General features: G+C 39.5%; 1 protein-coding gene across 1 annotated transcript in view; it reads right to left on the reverse strand.

Annotated features, from left to right (window-relative positions):
- Positions 1 to 390: 390 nt before the first annotated feature.
- Positions 391 to 21,539, reverse strand: part of uprt (uracil phosphoribosyltransferase (FUR1) homolog (S. cerevisiae)) — a 68,588-nt gene continuing 47,439 nt past the window's right edge. Inside the window, exons 5-7 of the mRNA XM_028815414.2 lie at positions 13,562 to 13,723; positions 3,034 to 3,132; positions 391 to 537 (exon numbers count right to left, since the gene is read on the reverse strand). Coding sequence (XP_028671247.1) covers positions 431 to 537; positions 3,034 to 3,132; positions 13,562 to 13,723 — 368 coding nt within the window. The 3' untranslated portion in view covers positions 391 to 430. The remainder of the gene's footprint in view (positions 538 to 3,033; positions 3,133 to 13,561; positions 13,724 to 21,539) is intronic.

Consider the following 21,539-nt stretch of genomic DNA (forward strand, 5'->3'; position numbering starts at 1 on the left):
GTGTTTATGAAAAAGATCACTGGGAAAAAAAATTACTATTAATCATAGGATTAATAATAAAATGCTTTAGAGAAGGATGCAACAAGTCCAAAACTTTGACACCTATGTTTTTGGAAAATAAGCATTTATTTAAAAAAATAGCTTTGAAATGTATTAGAGTAAATGCTTAGGGTTTTCTCACTTTGACAATAAAATACAATGCATTACATACACTATTTTTTAGTTTGGTTTGGAATTCTGGTTTATTCATATTAAGGGTGTCAATTCAAGAGGCCAAAGTGCACATATCTTACACACCTTCACAGACATACATACTCACACACACTTTACAGGATAATAGCAAATATATGATTTAAATGGAAATAAAAAGGCACATGCAAAAATGAAAAATTAACAGCTACAGAAAATGGATCTGTTGTTTATTTTCCAGTTAGTCAGTCCCGAAGTATTTCTGCCCAAAATGTGTTGGTGCCACAGGGTGAACCTCAGTTGTTAGGATAGTTATATCTGGGAATTCTTGAATAATTGATTTAGCACCTAAATGAAAGAAAAACAGACAACTAACATTATCATAATATACATTGTCAGTTTTTAAAATAGTAATATAGCATAAATACAAAAATCCACTAAATGTTAATGTACAAATTCATTCAGATTACAGCTTGAGTAGTTTCTTTGGCCATTCATTCCAAGTAAAAATAAATATTAACTAAAAATTAATGTTATTATATTTTTAATTTCAATAATCTTGAACTGTTTTGCGCAACTTCACCTCTGAGTACACCATCCCTTAGAGGTCTGGATTCTCACTCCCATTCATAGGCTATCATATTTGATCACATGAGAAAATAGCTCTATACTGGCAGGGCAACTGGGAAAGACATGTCAACCAGCTCTAAACTTATATTTTTCTAAAGTCTGAAATGTTCACATGTGAGGAAGTACATTGGTAACAGGGACTACTATGGAAACAATTGATTAATATGGAAATTGTGTGTGTTGGGGGGGTAGGGGGGGGGAGTGATGCTTAGATTAAATAGGTTGATATCAAACAAATCACCAGGACCAGATAATATATTCACATTTGTGTTTTTAAGAAGGAGAATGAGTACATACATATATGAGTGTATATGAATACACCCTTTATGCATATTTTTAGGAAGTTTCTTTGCACTGGGGAAATTCCCTAGGACTGGAAAATGGCAAATATTATCCTATTACATTAAAGTGGTCAGGCAGATCCAAGCAACTATAGCCCAGTAAGCTTAACGTGGATCACAGGTAAATTAATGGAAGGAAATATTAAAGATAAGATTGAGCAAAACAAGAACAGGAGTTTTACTGAAAAGTTAGCATGGGTTCATCCAAAGGAGGTTACATTTTACTAACTTGCTTGAATTCTATGAGGAAGCAACAAAAGTAAATACAATAATTATTTCTTTTTGTAACTCACTTAAACCATACCAGGGTTATTTGGTGGCTTGGGAGGTTTGTGGGAGCCTATCCCAGCTAGCATAGGGTGCAAGGCAAAAACAAACCCTGGACAGGGCACCAGTCTATTGCAGGGGAAACACACACATATGCATACACACACACGCACACAAACTAGGGACAATTCACTTTACCAGCATGTCTTGAGACAGTGGAAGGAAACCCATGCACATGCAGAGAGAACAGGCAAACTCCACACCGGGAGGACCCAGGACATGAACACTGGTCTCCTTACTGAGAGGCACTGCTACCAATGTGTCACCCCATCAAAGTGGTGTATGCAATATTATTTTTCTTGACTTTCAGAAAGCATTTATTATTAATGAGTGGTTGGGCATTAAACTAAAAGAAGTGGGAATTCAGAGTGTAGTCTGTAGATAGGTGCAGGACCATCTAAAACAGTGAAAACACAAAGTGATGGTGCGAGGAGCCTTATCAGAATTACGTGAAGTTAAGAGTGGTGTCCCACAGGGGTTAGTGCTGGGCTGTTTCCATTCTTAATATTTATAAATGATTTGGATTGGAACATAAATAAACTGGTTAAGTTTGCAGATGACACCAAGGTAGGTACATTGACAAATAATCTAGAATCCATTGAATCATTACAGATGGACCTGGATGGCAAACAGGCTAGGGCAGATTTGGGGCAAATTAAATTTAATTTAAGTAAATGTTAAGTATTACACATAGGAAGTAAAAATGTTAGGTTTGAATACACAGTGGGAGGTCTGAACTAAAAGTACATTATATGAGAAGCATTCACAATCATCTTCAAGACAGTGTTCAGAAGCCATCAAGAAGGCTAACAGAATGTTAGGTTATATAGCACAATGTGTACAGTGCAAGTCAAAGAAAGTTATGCTCAAGCCTTACAATGCACTAGTTAGACCTCATTTCATACTGTTTTGGTCTCTGGGCACAGATATACTGTGTATAGCAGCACTAGAAAAAGTCCGGAGAAGTGTGCCTGCACTACGCACACTACCGCTTTACACTGCAGTCTATGGACACATAGATAAATGCTAAGTGTGCAAAGTCTATCCCAAGATTATCATGCATGCTCTTTGCTTTTGGTGGCCTGCTAAACAACACATGATTATACACCCATGGATTACACTCTAGTGTTATGAAAGCGATAGATTAATTAACATTTACTAAACCAATTATACACCTGAACAATTTAGGTTGCAAATTAATGTAAGCATGCTTTTGGAAAAGTTAGTTGATAGGGCAAAATGAATGTAGGGAACACAAAAAAAGTGTTGGACTCAAAAATGTATCCTACATATTCTGCAACGATTACTTATTAAACACAGAGGAAACTTTGCTTCTAACATAGTAAAGAAATTCTGCAAATGTCCAATACTCAGAACCATGTATGTAAATACCACAGATTACATATTTGTTCCCCATTTATTTTACATTAACAAAATATAAAATAATTAGTCACTACACACCTTAACAGCATCCTAAAAGTAAATGATCTAGTGCTCATATAAAGTAATTTAATTAAAAATAAATTGCTGTTTAATATTTACTTACCATGAGGTGTTGAAAAGAGACTAAGCAGTATGATGTGCTTAGGTTGAACACCATGTTCTATTAGAACTTTCACTGCTTCAATAACTGTGTTACCAGTACCTGTTTTTTTTGGGGGGGGGGGGGGGGGGGGGGAGAGATAAAAATATATATTTTTGTTCTTTCCTAAAAATACACGGTTATTTTCATAAATGTTGTGATAGTAATTACAGTCAAAATAATTACAAATATGAATAAAACTACTGCAGGAAATAACAGCATTAACATACTTTACATTAAAACGTGGAATAATCTAAAGTCATGCTGAAAACCCAGTATTTCACGAGAAACTGTGATTTTTGCCTCCAACTCCTAACAATCCCAAAATCCCCAAAACTTTTTTTTTTTTTATTTGTTGACATCTGTCAATAATAATTCAGGAGTAGAGAGTGTGCTATTTTATGGCACCATTTTTTTTTTTTTCTGCTCAGTGCAGACAGTCGAATGTTGCCAGTATAACAGCGCCACTCACCAATAGCATGGATGGACAAGTGAGTAAGTGGAGAGTTTTGAAAAGGGAAAAGAAACAGGATGACAAGGTTCTCCGGAGCTGAAGTAAGATGTGTTTTTTTTTTTGTTCTTTATTTCGCCTTATACAATTTCTTGTATTAGGAATTTGTTAGTTTTCGCATATCCCTTGGAGTCAGAGCGCAAGGTCAGCCATTGTACAGCGCCCCTGGAGCAATTACAGGTTAAGGGTCTTGCTCAAGGGCCCAGCAGAGTAGGATCTCTTTTGGCAGTGACAGGGATTCGAACCGGCAACCTTCTGGATACCAGCACAGATCCTTAGCCTCAGGGTCACCACTCCACTCAAGGTGCGCTGTACATCTTTAGTCAAGCTGCCAAGGAGGGAGAGAGAGAAAAAAAAAATACAGAAGGATTTGGATTCCCTAAGAGAATAAGCCATGACTGATGGCTCTAGCGCAGGTCAAAAGAGAGAGTGGATGGACATTGTATACAGTGCATACGCTTAATAAGGGGGACACAGAATCTCTCCCCCCCCCCCGATTTATTATACCCTAAATTGTCATGTGAAATATTCTGATCCCGCCAACTAACAAATCCTCAGAGCACTTCACAAGGGGAACATCACCATCAAAACTCCCACAATGAGGTGTGATATTTACATCTTCAACTTGGATATGAAAATGAAGGCACCTACACATATACTGTAGGTCACATTATTATTTATTTGCTTATAAAGATGCAGTTTGAGACATAATTCATTCCTCACAGTACATAAACCAAAAACTGAAACACAAACACTTTGTACTGAAGTTGCTTCTTTTGATTTCTTTTACTAGTTTGTAAGTAGTTATTTCTATAAAATGCTTCATAACATCCAGGAATTATTACTGCCTTTGGAATCCAATGGAGCACTTATGTATATTCCTTGCAGAATAAACTGAATTAGCTGACAGCATCTGCGCGATACCTCCACGAGAACCATGAAAGCTGTCTGATGTGCTTTACTGAGACCTGGTTTAAGAATACCAACTCAGATACAGCTTTAGAAGTAGACAGAAACCCAGCTTCTGGTAAGCAGTCAGGTGGTGGTGTCTGCCTTTACATTAACAAAAGACAGTATAAGAACATCACTGTAAAACAGCACCTCTACACACTGAATATTGAACTACTCACCATTAGACTTCACCCATACTATCTACCATGAGAGTTTAATCAATTATTTGTGAAAGTATTATACATACTGCCGCATGTTGATGTGGGAACTGCAGCTGAAACTATTCTTGAAACTGTACATAAACTAGACACCAACATCACCTGGTCCTTTTAAACTTGTGATGGGAGATTTTAATTTACGTAAGCTGTAATCAGTGTTACCCCATTACCATAAGTATGTGAATATTAATAATGGTGGAGACAAAACACCAGACAAGTGTTATGGAAATGTCCTTGGGCCTACATATCGCATCACACAGCAGCCCTGTGTACATCCGACCTCACTGTTATTCATCTACTACAGAAGTACAAACAGGAACTGAAACAAGAAAAGCCAGCCATACGATTAAAAAAAAAAAAAAAAAAAACTGGCACAAGGACAGTGTAGATGAACTGCAGGAATGCCAATCCTGTGCTGAATGGAATGTGCTGACATCCTCACAGTCACTGAATGAGGCTGCTTACGCTGTTAAGTGAATACAGTATATTCGGTGAGCCAATAAGAAAAGAACTGTCAAGGTGTACAGAAACAGTAAGCCTTGGATCATTAAAAAGACTAAAGCATTACTATTGGAAAACCAACATGCTCATCAAGAAAATAACAGAAAAAAATGAATTTTACAGCAAAAGATTAACAGGTTAATTAAACAAAATAAAAATATGTATGGGGAAAAAAATCAAGAGGTGGTTTAATGATAACAATCCAAAGAAGGTTTGGAAAGGCCTAAAAACAAACACAGGACTGGGTTCTAAAAAGAGTGTGAACTTTCCAGTAGACAAAGACCACAAGATGTTAGCAGAGGAACTTAATAAATTTTTACCAGATTTGAAACAAGTGATTTCAGTACCCAAAATGCAGAAGTAAAGGAAATGCTTTATAAAAACACCAGGAAGAACTGCTGCGATGGAGGTCATTTTAACTAAAGTGTAGAAAGGCTTGTGGCAGGTTAAAACAAACAGGGCAGTGGGGCTAGACCCTGTATCAGGTCTGCTCATAAAGTCCTGCTTTAAGCAGCTCTCTCCAATTTTTCATTTGTTATTTAACTGGTCTCTGACCTGTGGTATTGTACCTAAGTTGTGGAAACACTCAATCATTAACCCAGTTTCTAAGGGTTCCAGGCCAAGCTATTTGAATGACAACAGACCAGTGGCACTCACTTCTTTCCAATGAAATGCTTTGAAAATTTGTATGACAGAAACAACGTTTTTTCAAGATAACCACCAATTTGCTTACTGTGCAAACAGAAGTGTGGAAGATGCTCTGATTGTTATCTTGCATCAAATCTACACCATTATTGATAAGCCTGGTTCATCTGTCAGAGCACTATTTTTGGATTCTTCTTCAGCATTCGATACCATTCAGCTTCCCATACTAATTGGGAAACTGAAAAGTACGAATGTTAAGCCATTTATCACTTTTTTCAATAGTCATTCATTCAAACACAAGAAGCCCCGTCGGGGTGTGTCTTATCACCATTACTTTTTACTCTGTACACAACTTACCTGTTTATAGCTAGAATTCCACAAAGGGAGAAAATGAATTAGGTATCTTAAAATAGTTTTTTATTCCTAAGCTTTCAACTCCTACCAGGAATTATCATCATCATCAGAGGAACATGATTAGACTTACAGGAATCTAAGGCAACATATAACAAATAAGGAGTTAGGAGTATTGATGAGGTGAGGTTCAGAGGCTGTTGGCCATAAAGGCTTATTTATATATGTGCATGTTCTTCTTTTCAAGCATGCGTATGCTGAGTTCATGTCCAAATGTCTGTTAATGGAACCTGAGAGAGAACAATGACCACTACTTCATTAGCAAGTATGCTGATGACACCATGCTCATAGGATGCATATCTGTGGAGGATGAAAGCCACTGTGTATATCAAGTGGACTGTACAGTACACTGGGGCAATAAAAACTATCTTGCTCTGAATGTCAAAAAGACCAAAGAAATGATATTTGACTTTAAGAGACAGAAATCTGTACGTTCACCCATTGTTGTTCTGGGAGAGGAGGTAGAAATAGTGACTGGATATAAATATTTAGAAAACTAACCTAGATAGCAATATTAACTGGAGTACAAGTGCAAAAAAATAAAATAGACAAGGACCTCATGTTGTCTGTTATCACTTTCAGCTTCATTGCCTTTTTAGTAGTCTGACAAACAAAAATTTTAAAAATCTCCAGCAGATTACTATGCATGCAGCTAAAGTTATTAGGGCTGATGCAGATGTTTTGGTAAGTGTGTGTCAGAGAACAATGCTAAAGAAACTGGAAATCATCTCAATTGACAGCAGACATCGATTACATGTAGAACTAAACTTCAGTAAATCAAGAAGGAAGGTCAATTTGAAAAACCACACACATAGCTCCAGAAATTCCTCTTTCACTAGTGCCATACAACTTTTTAATAAGGAATATCAGAGAAAATGATAAGAGGTTTGATATATATCCTGTAACCATTTTTGGGTAAATATACACCTTAACCTGTCTTGTCTCCATTTGTTTGACTTATTTCTTTCTGTCTATCATTAGATGCTAATTTCATGAAGGCAAATTTCATGTTTTCTTGTGTAAACATGAATGTTTTACTTATAGCCAATTGCATGTAGCATATTTAAGAATAAGGAGCGCCAGTGAACTAATAATTTTAGCTCACCCTGGTTTAAAAAAATATAAACATATAAAAAAAGCACTATAGTACTTCTCATACATTTGATCAACTGGCAGCACTATAATTGGCACTCATTGTTTTATAAAGTTTCCAAGGCAAAACTGAGCAACACAGTCAGATAACACTTCAGTTATATACTGTAATTGGTAGAGCGGTGAACTTAATCACTGCGGTGGGTTGGCACCCTGCCCGGGATTGGTTCCTGATTTGTGCCCTGTGTTGGCTGGGATTGGCTCCAGCAGACCCCCGTGAACCTGTGTTCGGATTCAGCGGGTTGGAAAATGGATGGATGGATGGTTGAACTTAATCATGGTATTTAGTAGCCTCCAAAAGGAAGCCAAAAACTAAATTTTTTTTCTACAAGAAAAAAATAACATTATTACGTGTAACAGAAACTTGTAATTACCAAAACATCAGCATACATGCCTACATGTGTCCACTGCTGTACTGATGCAGATTTAGTATTTTTTGTGATATGTTTTAAACAGTTATCAATGCACAGTGTGATGTTGCAATCAGTGGTGTTTCTTTACACACTTTTCTTATATGTTTTTCTGCTGCTTGCACATGAGAAGGTAGAATGTCAGTGTCTGACCTGCACAATTGTATTATCGCAGGCTACCACAGTACAAAATTTAGTGACTTCCACATTTTTCCTGACACAAATATTGACAGTTGCCCATATTGTGAACAGTGCTTAGGGATGAACGTCTTGCTTATCCTTCCACTTGATCGTAATTATGTTGCTTTTTTGTAATGCAGCTATTGACACACCATGATGAAGTCTCAGGAGATAAAATTCACCAGGCATATCATGGTGGTTCGGTCATACAGTGCCTCACTTTCACTTTCCATGTCAATGTCTGATGACCAATTCACATTGTCATCACTATTGCTTGATTCAAGCATTGCCTTAATTTCAGTTTGTTGGATTTTTGCTTGCTGTTGTGTTTTCCGTTAGAGGCTTGTCCCACTAATGAATACTGATGAGTTATCACAGGAGTTACCATAAAGTGGCAGAGCACATTGAAATCTTCATGATTTTATACAGCTTGATTTTATTTCGTCCAGTTGACTGTTCTGAGTGTTATTCATTCTTGACACCATAAATACTATCATTACATGTCACCCCAAGCCTGACTCAGGATTAACAAAAACTGCATAGAATTCCAAGCTCGAGCTTGGGGTTAACACCAGGGAGGTTTAACTGAAGAATACTTGCAAGTAAGAAACAAAGAAACTTGGCCTCCCTTAGCAGAACTGTATCTTTGCCTTATACAAATATAATATATATATAAAAAACCCAAAGGTTTAGTTTTCTCTGAGAATGCAATTAACTTCAACTTTTTCTATCACCTCCACTGTCAAATGGCCATGAACAAAGGCATTATATAATATTATGGTATACTTAGCTGTACATGTTATTATATGATGTTTTATGGGTTTGTACTCTACTGATGTAGTAGTATTAAATTTCTAAATCTGTATACTGTACATGGTCTGAGGCTGAAGAATGCTAATAAGAAGATATTAAACATTAGGGGTCTTTATTAGGTTATTGCTTCTGATGAGAATCACCATGGTACCCAATTTTAGAAACAGCTTTGAAGTGGTGTTCTAGATAGTAGCCTTCATTTTTAAAACTATGCTAGACAATTATTCATCTCATTAGGATCACCAATTTAGAGCTGTCATAAATCAATAAGTAAATCAGCTAAAAAGGCACTGGAAATATATCACTAACATTGCAGAGAAAAGAAAAAACAAGCATAGAAAAAAAGGTTGGCAACCCACTTGTGCTCAGTCACAGAGTAAGCTTTGGATATGGAAGTGTAATAGTGCCAACTGAATTATGTGGTGTACCCAGTAATGGATCATTTCCATATTGGTACATAGTGCTAAAAAGCGGGCACCTTCTAACTTGAACAATGTGTTGAGTGAACAGTGGCAGAGCTTTAACTACTGTCTGTGACTGTGATTTGCATTTTCTAAAAACATATACAAAGTGCTGAAGAAAAAAAAAAAAAAAAAAAAAAAAAAAAAAAAAAAAAGACTACATCCATTGAACCAAACCACAGTTCCACTTATGGAAAGAGTAGATCACAAAGAAAGAATACAAATAAAGCAAAATCCTGTTGATTTAGATAGTAATATAAATGTCCAATCTGCATAAACAGTTTGTTTTATGAAACCATTTAAATCTGGTATAGATTTATTTATAGCATATATCATGCTTAGGTGGTTCTGAGAGACAGCAAAATATTTTTTGCACCATAAGACGCACCTGACCATTAGACGCACCTAGGTTTAGAGGAGGAAAACAAGAAAAAAAATATTCTGAACCAAATGGTGCACTAATATGTTTAATAAAATATAGCAGAATAATATTTCAACCATGTAAATTCAACAGCGGTATTAAGAAACATCATCACTGTCATTAACAAATAAGGAGAGACTTTAAGGTTCAAGCACTCTTCTAGTTTTATGGAAACCCCAAGAACTCCTCATCGCTAGTGTCAGAATTTATGAAGCTCAGTTGCTCACAATCACTTTGCAGGAGCACGTACCTATCATCACGCGGCATAACCTGTCCAAAGCCACCAGGGGACAAAGCACGTTTGGACCAATGCTCCCTGAAGTTATATCATCAGTCTAGTCCCATCTATATTTGTAATGCCATAAAGCCCTTCATCTCGTGTTTTGTTGTGGGTTTCCAGTTTGAAAAACGAGAATGCGGTGCAAGCACATCCCTCGATTCAAAAAATTGCTCTGCATACCTGTTTGTCTCGTCTGACAGTAGCTGAAAGGCAGCTTCAGGAAAGAACAGCCTGAAGTAGTCCAGCGGCTGGTAATCTGTCGAGTCCAGAGTCCGACTCAGTGATAATGCGCAAAACATCGTCTGCTGAGTATTTTGTTTTCTGCATTCGCTTCGCTCCCTCATGAGATGTAGATGCTATCTTGCCTTTATTTATATTTGTTTACATTTCGCAACTCATGCACACACAGGGATTAGATGCCGAGTCAATGAGTCTAACATTCCTCCAAGCACAGAGGGAATGCCTGTAACGTAACAGTGAGTTTTGTCGCCCTCTACCCCTGGATGTCGACTTTTGTCAGGTAATACACATCATGGTCTGTGATGCAATATTCGCTCCATAAGACGCACAGACATTTCCAACCTTCTTTTGGGGGAAAAAAAGTGCGTCTTATGGTGCGAAAAATACGGTAAATAACATCTCTCAAATCTTTTCTTGAAACACATGAATTATACAATACAACCACTTGTTTAAATTAAACAATGCAACAGTTTTGTGAACTTGAAAATTAGATTTATTTTTTAAGTTTTCAAAACCACTTTCAAATGTAAATCATCAGATGCCAAAAGCAGCTAGAATATCCAGCATGAAAACCTTTTTGCAGCTAAAACACTACCATGAGGTTCGTTGTTTAAGTGTCAAGAGACTACCATATGGACATCAATATAATCCATTCTGTCATACCTGGCTCTGAAATGGTTTATCTCATATTCAAGGCAAGGTCTGCAATAGATTTTCTCCAAACATTTAAAATGTTATTATTTTAATTTACAAATACATAAAAGTTACATTTTAGAAATTTTAAATAAAAAAAAAAAACATAAAAATATAAGAGTATGGTTTGTTACATAATTTATTCTTGTTACCACACAAAAGCGCTATTTGATTGCTTTTTTATATGGTGTAGTTGAGGCATCATCTTCACTTATTTTGAATAAATTCACTATATGATCTTTATTTTAGAATATTGACTACACCTGATTGAATTCCTAGACTGAGATTTCTTTTTGGTGGGGTCAAGTTCTTGTATAGTTCTTCATGCAGAACACTCCGCCTTTACTTTACAGTCCAAAGCTTTCTGTCAGGTGAATAGGCAACGTTAAACTTGGCTTTGTGAGGGTATGTGTGCAATAGTGATCTTTGATGGAATGACATCCAGTGTAAAAGGGAAATGGGGACCCTACCTTGCATCTGTGACTGTGGTTGCTGATAGAATCGCCTGTTTAGAGTCAGTGGTGGATGAAGTGCGCAAACAAATTACTTAAGTATAAAAGTAGGAATGCTCCGATCAGTTTTTTTTTTTAGTCTGTTTATCCAGCACAGGGTCATGGGGCACCTGGAGCCTATCCTAGCAACTACGGGGTTCAAGGCAAGAATAATCTCTGGTAGGCATAACTTGCCATCGCAGGGTGAGTACTCCCACCACACACACGGGCCAATTTAGCTCCACCAATCCACCTAATTTGCAGGTCTTTGGACTGTGGGAGGAAACCAGGGAACCAGGAGGAAACTACAGGGACAAAGGAAGAACATGCAAACTCCACACACAGAGTGCCTAGAGCACACTTGTTTCGTTATCCATCCATCCATCCATTTTCCAACCCGCTGAATCCGAACACAGGGTCACGGGGGTCTGCTGGAGCCAATCCCAGCCAACACAGGGCACAAGGCAGGAAACAATCCCGGGCAGGGTGCCAGCCCACCGCAGTTGTTTCGTTATATCTTTGCAAAAGTGTTTTTTTTTTTTTTTTATATTCCAGTAACCACCAGAATGACATCAAATCTCTCTCGGCTTTTCTCGCGCACACACACACATCCATGCATGAAAACGTCATTATCTGAAAGCACTATGTCTTCTGAACATTAGTTGTCATTTGAACATGGTGTTTTTTTCTGATCTTGCCCAAACTTCAGCAGTCTCGGTAGGGGGATGAGTGAGCAGGCTGCCTGATGAGGATGTGTGAAGGAATTTAACTTTTTTTCGTAGGCTTCAGGTTTTCTAGTGTTAAAGAGTGTGTGGCTTATCACTCAATACAGAATTGGACAAACTAGGCTAATTTTACCACAGAATTATGTGGCGATCCATCGCTGACTTGTCTGCAACACAAAGTTTAAGAACCACTGCTCTGAACGAAAAAGCCAGATGGCATCACACATACATTTTCAGCACTCCTGTGGAGCTCTACTGAATCAATTTCTTCATGCTTGTGAAAAGATTCCCATGATTCACTGAAAACAGTCCTTCAGAAATAATGAACCGTTCGTGTGACTGTAAAATGTAAAGCATCACCAGTAGAAAGTTAAGAAGTTTGCTGTAAAATATAGTGGAGTAAAAGTCAAATGCATCCACAGTTAAATCTACTTAAATACAGATACATAAAAAGTGTACTTAAGTACAGTAACAAAGTACACTTCGTTACGTTCCACCCCTGCTGAAAGTGGACTGATATAAACACAGAAATTAAGAAAGTATTCATACAATATAATCACCAAAATGTTGCTTTCTAGTTTATATTTGGTTCCTTTTTTATACGGTAACTTGTATATACGTTAGATACCTGGCCACAGCTATTCCACTAGTTCCTGAACACTTCAATGGAGGTTTGTGCTGCTGAACTGGTATTCTATTATTTACCCACAACGATTTTAAAACATTAGTTCAATAATGATATATACTACTGAATTCTTACAAATTATGTATTCTTATTTCTGAATATTAAACTATTTATTAACTGCATTCTCAGCAATGTAAGAGTTAGAATAGTGAACAGAATTACATTATCTATTCAATATTATAGAACTGTAGTGGGATAGTATAAAAGGCATAAAACTTAGTGCCACTTGAACACAGTTCTAGAGACCAGAGTTCAATATCAGCTTGATCACAGTATGTGTGGATTTATTATAGGTTCAGGGGTGGGAAATAAATAAAAACTTAAATCTCTTACATTTTTAAATTGACCAAACAATAATTTTCTAGCACTACTGTCACAGTTTACACACACTGGCTACCTGCAGCTTTGAACTGGACATGGGGGAAAGAAATGGATGGATAAAGTTTTATAGAAGGGAAGTGAAGAGTGGAATCTGTTAAGCCACCATGTGTGTCTCTTTTGTGGTGGGGCCAGTGCACACTGGGTTTCAAAGAACTGGTAGCATCATCAAATGAACAAGTTAACACACTAGTAACACATTATAATTATTGTTAAAACTTTCTATTTTTAATTAAATGATCATAAAAAAGTTATATTTTAGCAAATAATGCTTATCTCCTGTAATTAGCAACTATTATGACATAAGCCCTACTGGCAATACTTACTTAATATTGGGTACATTAATAAAACCTTCCTTCTAAAAATATCTGGAGGAAATTTGGCATAGTACACTTTGGCTTTTTGCGTCTCCTCATCACTCTGAATTAGGATTTTTCCAATTCGAATGGATCTACAGCAGTCCCTCAGTCCTTGTTCCATTGCCTCACCTGGTAAAGAAAAAAGTTATTGTGAGACAGTCAGTTTCTCACAGATTTGATAATTAGTTGATAATATTATTTTGATCCACTTGTTTTAGGTTTTCTTCAAATGCTAAAAATATTAAAAGTAGAAAATACTTTTCCAACTAACATATTCCACTATATTTTGTTATAAGATATTGCTTTTAGTTAATAGCAAAATCATATCTGTCTTTTGTTACATTATACTTTTTGTAAAGGTGTGTTTGCTTATTTGTTGCAAAAATGTTCTTTCAATTTTGTTTTTATTTTGGCATTCCCATGTAGGAACTAGAAAGTCACTAGTGAGGATAGGTTGAAGTCTCTATAGTGTAGAAGAAGAATGTTCTCCTCAGCACCATGTATTTTGTGTGTTTAGTAAATTAGAATTTTTATAACAACTATTTTTGTAACTTGCCAGTGAGAGACGCTTTGGATTATGAACTAACAAAAATATGTTATTCCAGGGTTCAGGAAAAATAGTGTCCACATGAATAAAATCTAAGCTGTGTCTTGTTTTCCCCTTCTCAGAGTGAATGTTTCAGGGACAAGGTCACAAGGCTGCAGAAAGTACATGTAGTTTATGCAAAGGTGTCTCTCCTGTGCTTAGCTTTGAAAACACAGATAATACTTAGCTCAACAGACCTATTGTTTAACTTTACTGTTTTGATAAGGATGTTCTTTCTGTCTGGTTAATCATGAAATGCTGAATTATAAAACCCCTCCTAATTTTTTCCTCGGGGTTCAATTGAGCTTTGCGGCAATAAGTTATACTCTTTTGAATCTCTACTTACTGTGACTCCAAATTAATAAACAGGAGAATTTAGCAACTATTATCTGCCTGCTTTTCAGTGTGCCTTTTTTCGTCCACAGTTTTTGGCGCCCAACGTGGGGCAGGAGACGGGCAGACGACTCCCTGGGCGGGTTCGTCCAAGTGGACCGATTTCCGCAGATCGAGGACCAGCTCCGGTAAAAGTTAGGACTGGCCAACCTCAGGCGTTTTCCTGCGTGGGGAGTCGCTGACCTCCTCCTGACCGAAACGAAAAGCAACTTGACGGGATTTTTCCAGGCAGGCAGAAGGAGTCGCGGTGAGTAGATTCGGGGGATTCCCGTTGGTTTGACTGGTGTGCTGGAAGAAATAGAAGTATACGGGGTAAAGAAAAAAGAGAAAAGAAAAAAAAAAAAAAGAAAAAAAAAAAACAAAGCATGCTGAAAGAATAGAGAATCATACCGTATCGACATAGAAGGGTTTTAGGGATTCATAGAGAGTGACGGCACAGTGTGAATGTTAGTAAGTCACCCCTTAGGATTTCGAGTAGAAAGGACCGAGTGGCACGTTCCTATATTAAGAGGAATAGGAGTGAAAGGGGCAGTTAGAGTACGTGTGAAATTTTGGAAGAGGGGAGGTTGTGTTTTTCACTTGTCGACTGGTTGATTTCCGGGGACGACAAGTGGGACGAGAAATAATCGGGGATTGAGTTGCTCTCTGTTGAAGGCCTGCCGCTTACTATGGGAAATTGTAATAGCACGCCAGTCAAACAGGTCCCCCAGGGTCCTCAAAACTTAATGTTAGAAGGATTGTTTTCGGAGAATCACCAGGCTCCAAGCACGTCCGCGGAATTTAAGGGCGGGTCCCCTAGAAAGTTTATAGAAAAGAAAACTGGGTTGGATTTTACAAAGGCATGTAGGAGGTGGAATAAACAGAGCGGTGGGAAATGGCCAATTGAAGGCACGTGTAATTTATGTGAAATACAAGAAATTAGAAAGATATTGTGCATAAATACACAGGGCTGTTGCAAAGGAGGACTCTACCGAATGGACATGTTTGATAGATGGGAACTGATAATTAAAGATCGCACATTGGAGGCTATACAGAAACGAAATGAGTTATTAGCAGCAGAAGTTAAAACAAGAAAAGAAAAAGAGGAATTACTGATAGCTTTACAGAAAGTGCAAGCAGATTCAGGACCACAGCCGGATGAGAGGCGGAAAAAGAGCGTTATTTCCCGTATTTGCTTCTGCACCATCCACACGCCATCCGCAGCCCCCACCTCCTCCAGCGCCCTCTGCTCTAGAATTAAAAAGCGATCCCTCGGGATTCGACTTTTTTGATCAAGGATATATCTATGATCCTTCCTTACACACTGATGCAGGGGATGACAAAAGTAACACTATGGGCGCGGGGGTTGAGTTTCATGATCCCAGATCTTCTGTTTCACAACGCACTAGAAGTCGAACCCTTATTCAGTCACCATCCTTCCACTCCCCATTCAGACCCTCTAAACCCCCCTACCCTCTATTTTCATGCCCTTTAATTGAGATTCCAAATCCTCGACATGATCCTACAATCCCTGCAGGAGCTAATAATCCCACTACTGTACTGATACAGCGTAACTGGGATATTCAAGAGCTGAAAGACGTTGTTTCTGAATTGCCTGATCCCAAAGTTGTTGGTGGGTTAACATTCGTGGACCAGCTACAGCGGCTGGATGATATGTATAAACCCAGTGCCACAGAGTGGACCCAGGTGCTACGAAGAAAACTGGGCACCACTTGGGCCACTGTTAATCGGGGACAGCACAACGGAGAGCCCTGGCAATGGAATGAGGCATTGCCTCATGGACAAAACAATGAAGAAGCTTTCCTTGTTCAATGGGAGCGCGTGAAAACGCTAATGGAGGAGAAATATAAAAAAGCCACTGACTGGTCCCTTATCTCCACTGCAAAACAGAAGAAAGATGAAACGGTAGACGAATGGGCACATCGTGTTCAGGATTTGATGACGAACCATTCTGGTTTAGACAATCCAGACGACCGTACCAAAGCTTCAGTTCCTCCTTTTGTTTCAGGACTGAGAAGTGATATTCAGAATAAAGTCCGCACTTCTTGTATTAGCTGGGAGTGTGCCAGTTTTGACGAAGTGAAACGACATGCTGAGCACGCCGAATGGCAGACAAAGCAAAAGGAGTCAGACACACAGCTTAAGCTGATTGCAGCACAAATGAATTATTATACAGGTGGAGCCATCCCAGGCAAAGGTCGGGGACGAGGAGGATTTTTCCGGGGACTAGGTCGCAGATATATGCTACCTAATTCAAGTAGATCGCCTTTTCTTGGCTGCCTCCCCCTCCAGATCCAAATGCTGCACATTATGCCTGTTACAGATGTGGTGAACTTGGACATTTCCGCCGTGATTGTCCACATGGACGCCTTCCCCCTCCTCCGTTGCCTGCACTTGAAGACATTCCTTATTCCTAGGAATTCGCAGGGACCCCCAGCCACCCTCTTCAGTTGCCTTTGCTCACTCACAACTCTGAAACGGATCCATTATTGACTCTGTTAGTAAATGGCACTGAAATAGTCTTTCTCGTGGACACGGGAGCTACGCGCTCCACCCTTTCGCTAACGGAGGTCCCTGCCTCGAACGACACCGTGACTGTACTTACTGCTTCTGGACAACCGCATGTTTTACTGGTGTCAAAACCTCTTAGAGTTCAGTTACATTCCGGTGGTTCCACATTGACACACCGATTTCTTTTGAATCAGCTCTGTCTAGTTAACCTCTTAGGACGGGATCTCATGACAAATTTTTCTCTGTCCATTACTATGACGGAACAGGGATTTTTCTGCTCCTCTCCCAAGTTACTGTGCCAACTCGCCCCTCGCCCCAAACCCTCATTTGCAGCTTGGACTTTGAATGTTTCCTCGCACACCATCCTCCTTGACGCCCTTCACTCTGTTCCCTCCTGTTTATTTCCCTTCTTCCAGGTCCCTGACACCCTCCATTGTACTGCCCAATATTTCCCTGCAGAGGTAGACACCCCCTGGCTAGAATCTTTCCTTTCTTCAGGCACCTGCCCCGAAACCCTTCACATTCCCTGTATCTTTATTTCATCCGCACACGCTGCTGCCTCTGTTCATCTCACATGCTCACAAAATATTTTTTATCTGGGTGGTTCAGTTCCCCATGTTTCTCTGGCCAAATCTAGCACCGCTCACTGGGTAGATATTGGGGAATGGGTGGAACAATGTCTTAATAGAGCGGACTGGCTGCACGTTGCTCCAGGTATCTTTGATACCTCGGATCATTTAATAACTAAAGTTGTGCTTCAAAATGATTTTTTAGTACATCGTGTGCTGTGCTGTCCTTCCGTTTCTGTTTTTTCATTGCAAACCATCTCTCTCCCTTGGCTCTCTTCACTCCCTGATTCCCTTTGGTCCCAAGGGAAGAATGATTTTGGTAGGATAGCCCATTGTGAGCCCCTGGTGATTCATCCGAAATCTTCCTTCCGCCCATACCGTGCCCAGTATCCTTTGTCCCCAGAGACAGAGGCTGGCATTGCCGCTGTACATTCTGATCTCATGAGGCGAGGAGCGATTATTCCAATTACATACTCTCCGGTCAACTCCCCCATTTTACCTGTAAAAAAGGCTGACGGCTCATGGCGTTTTGTTCAAGATCTACGTCAAGTTAACTCTGCGGTTTTTCCTAGAACACCTATTGTTCCTAATCCTTCCACTATTCTTTCCACGATACCCCCGTTTGCCCGGTACTTCTCTGTTATTGACCTTGCTAACGCTTTCTTTTCTATTCCCGTTCACCCTGATTCTCAATTCTGGTTTGCTTTTACCTTTCAAAACCGCCGATGGACCTGGACCGTCATGCCTCAGGGATATACTGAAGCCCCTTGTGTTTATGGACAAGCTCTTGCTCAAAATTTAGAAGGCTTTTGGCCAGAAAAAGACAGTGTATTGATACAATATGTAGATGATATACTGTTATGTAGTTCAACTGAAGAAGATTGCGCCCGTGACACTGAAAACTTGTTATTTTTTTTAGCAGAAAATGGCCATAAAATTTCTAAGGCAAAACTGCAGTTAATTCAAACAACTGTGAGATATCTAGGTCATGACATTTCTTGTGGTACCAGAGTGCTCTCTAGCGATCGCATTAACACCATTCAGAAGCTTCCCAGACCTGTCACAAAACAACAGGTTATGTCTGTATTGGGCATTTTTGGATACTGCCGGCAATGGGTTTTAAATTACACTGAAATGGCCGTTACAAAATTTGGCAAACACCCCTGGCCTTCCTCTTTATGGCCAGGTACAATGGACTGTGCAAGCTGAGAAAGCTTTCTGCACTTTAAAGGGTGCTCTTTTGTCCGCGCCTGCATTGGGTCTGCCTGACTATTCTCATCCACGTGGACGAAAAGGGGGGATTTATGAATGCAGTTTTAACGCAACTACATGCAGACAAACAAAGTCCAATAGCCTATTTTTCGAAAAAATTGGATCCTGTAGCTACAGCTCTTCCACCTTGCCTTAGGGCTGTGGCTGCTACAACTGAAGCTGTACTGGCTAGTACGGATATTGTGCTCATGAGCCCCCTAACAGTAAAGGTACCTCACGTCGTTCATTCTATTTTAGTACAGGCTAAAACCTCACATCTCACAACTGCAAGAGCAATACACTATCAAAATGTACTCTATACTTTGTCCAATGTCACTGTTGAAAGATGCTCTACCTTAAATCCAGCCACTCTTCTTCCAACTGAAGAAGACGGAGAGCCACATGACTGTCATGATGAAATAGCTAAAGTTGTAAAGCCTAGACCAGACCTACACGAAACACCGTTAGATATTGGAGAATTAATTTCTGTGGACGGATGTTCTTTGCGATTGGAAAATGGAACACCCTCGACCAGCTATGCAGTAGTGAAAGGTAGCCACCTGCTGGAAGCAAACCGAATTTCATCAAATTTAAGCGCGCAGGCAGCTGAATTGATAGCTATCACCCGAGCATGTCAGTTGTCCGAAGGGAAAATTATTACAATTTATACGGATTCCAGATATGCTTTTGGAGTCTGCCATGATCATGGAGCCTTATGGAAATTAAGAGGATTTAAGACCAGCGCTGGCAAACCGATCCAACATCAAAAACTGATTGAATCCCTCTTAGAAGCTATAACTAAACCATCAAAGTTAGCGATCGTTAAATGTCAAGTTCACACAGGAAAAAAGGATCCTGTCAGCAAAGGAAACGAATTAGCTGATCACTTTGCTAAACAGGCTGCATATAATAACACACCAATTTCTTTATTCCAACAGAGAAATAACCAGGACCCTGATAATCAACTTGTTTCTTTACAGAGTGCAGCCACGGACACAGAAAAAAGAAAATGGTCCAAAGAAGGGTCCCTCTCTGATGGAGTCTGGACCCATAGGCAAACTAACAAACCTTTCCTCCCAAAGGCTTCTTTCCCAGGTATGGCAAAAATCGCTCATGGTCTAGACCATGCTGGAAGGGACGCCATGATTCAGGATGTTGAAAAACACTGGGAAGCTGCAGGCTTTTCTACATATGCAGAGCAGTTCTGCAGGCGCTGTGCATTATGTCAAAAGTTTAATGTAGGGAAAGGCACCCAGGTAAGTCCCGCCGTTACACCTAATCCAATGGGTCCATTTGAACACCTCCAAATGGATTTCATTGAACTAACTCCGTCTAAAGGTTACCGTTTTTGTTTAGTAATTGTTGATGTGTTCTCCTGATGGGTAGAAGCTTTTCCTGCTAAACACGCTGATGCTAAAACTGTAGCCAAAGCTTTAATCAAAGAAATTATTCCTAGGTGGGGCATACCACAGAAATTACAAACTGATAATGGCACTCATTTTGTGAATTCCATTATAAATGAACTAACCACCTGGCTCCAGATAAATGTGCATCATTATTGCAAATACCACCCCCAGAGTGGAGGCATTGTGGAACGGTGCAATGGCACCCTAAAATCTAAATTAGCCAAAATCTGTGAGCAGACAAATTTATCCTGGCCGGACGCTTTACCTCTGGCCTTAATGGGATTGAGGGGTAGAACACACCGGCAATTAGGACTGTCGCCGTTTGAAATTCTGACCGGACGACCTATGCCTGTGGGCATGGTTATGGGAAACGTTAACCTGCACACTGTGGACAATGATCTTCTCTCTTGTCTTTCAGGTCTCCGCGCTTCTCTGAAAGAAGTCCACGAGCAGGTTAACTAGGCCTGGAGGACTAATCTTCCATCTAAAGACACGCCGATTCCCTTAGGCACTTGGATCCTCGTCCGTGACACTCGGAGGAAACATTGGCATCAGCCGAGGTGGAGAGGACCGTTCCAAGTTCTTCTGTCCACACCACATGCAGTGAAAGTGGAAGGATTGCCCGCCTGGATTCACGCCTCACATTGCAAGAGATGGCACCCTTGATTGCTGTGCTACTATGCTTTTCCTTTCCCTTGTCGACTGCCCTGGTCACCTTGACTTTCCCGTTAGGAATCACCACATCAGTGTAGGTTGATTTCTGCTCTATTATCAACTGTGGGGCTGGTCGACAAGCCCAGTGGACCTGGTCTGACAAATACGTGTGTATGACTGTTTCAAGGTATTATTGGGGGAGTAACTGTGACACCTGGCAATGGGTTTTTGCTAAAACTGGACCTGAGGACTGGGGTTATCAACCTTTTTGAGGCCCAAAAATACGGTTTGAAAAATCGATTTTCTATCATAAAAGAACATGCTTCTCATGAATGTGTTGACAACCATTGTAACCCCTTGATTTTCACTTTGAAAAGCCCCTCTCTACATGACTCGGGAACCTATATATTAGGGGCATATGTATCTGGAACAGACCCTTTAGGGAGATTTCTAATTAAGATTGACAATCCTGTTACTAACACCTCTCATTCTCCTGCACACACACCTGTCTCCCCAACTTCTGGTTCAGACTTTTCTTCTGTTAAGATTATGAATATTTCCACCCTCTCATCCAC

The sequence above is a fragment of the Erpetoichthys calabaricus genome, chromosome 12 (genome assembly GCF_900747795.2).
Source record: "Erpetoichthys calabaricus chromosome 12, fErpCal1.3, whole genome shotgun sequence".
In the NCBI taxonomy this organism is placed as follows: Eukaryota; Metazoa; Chordata; class Cladistia; order Polypteriformes; family Polypteridae; genus Erpetoichthys; species Erpetoichthys calabaricus.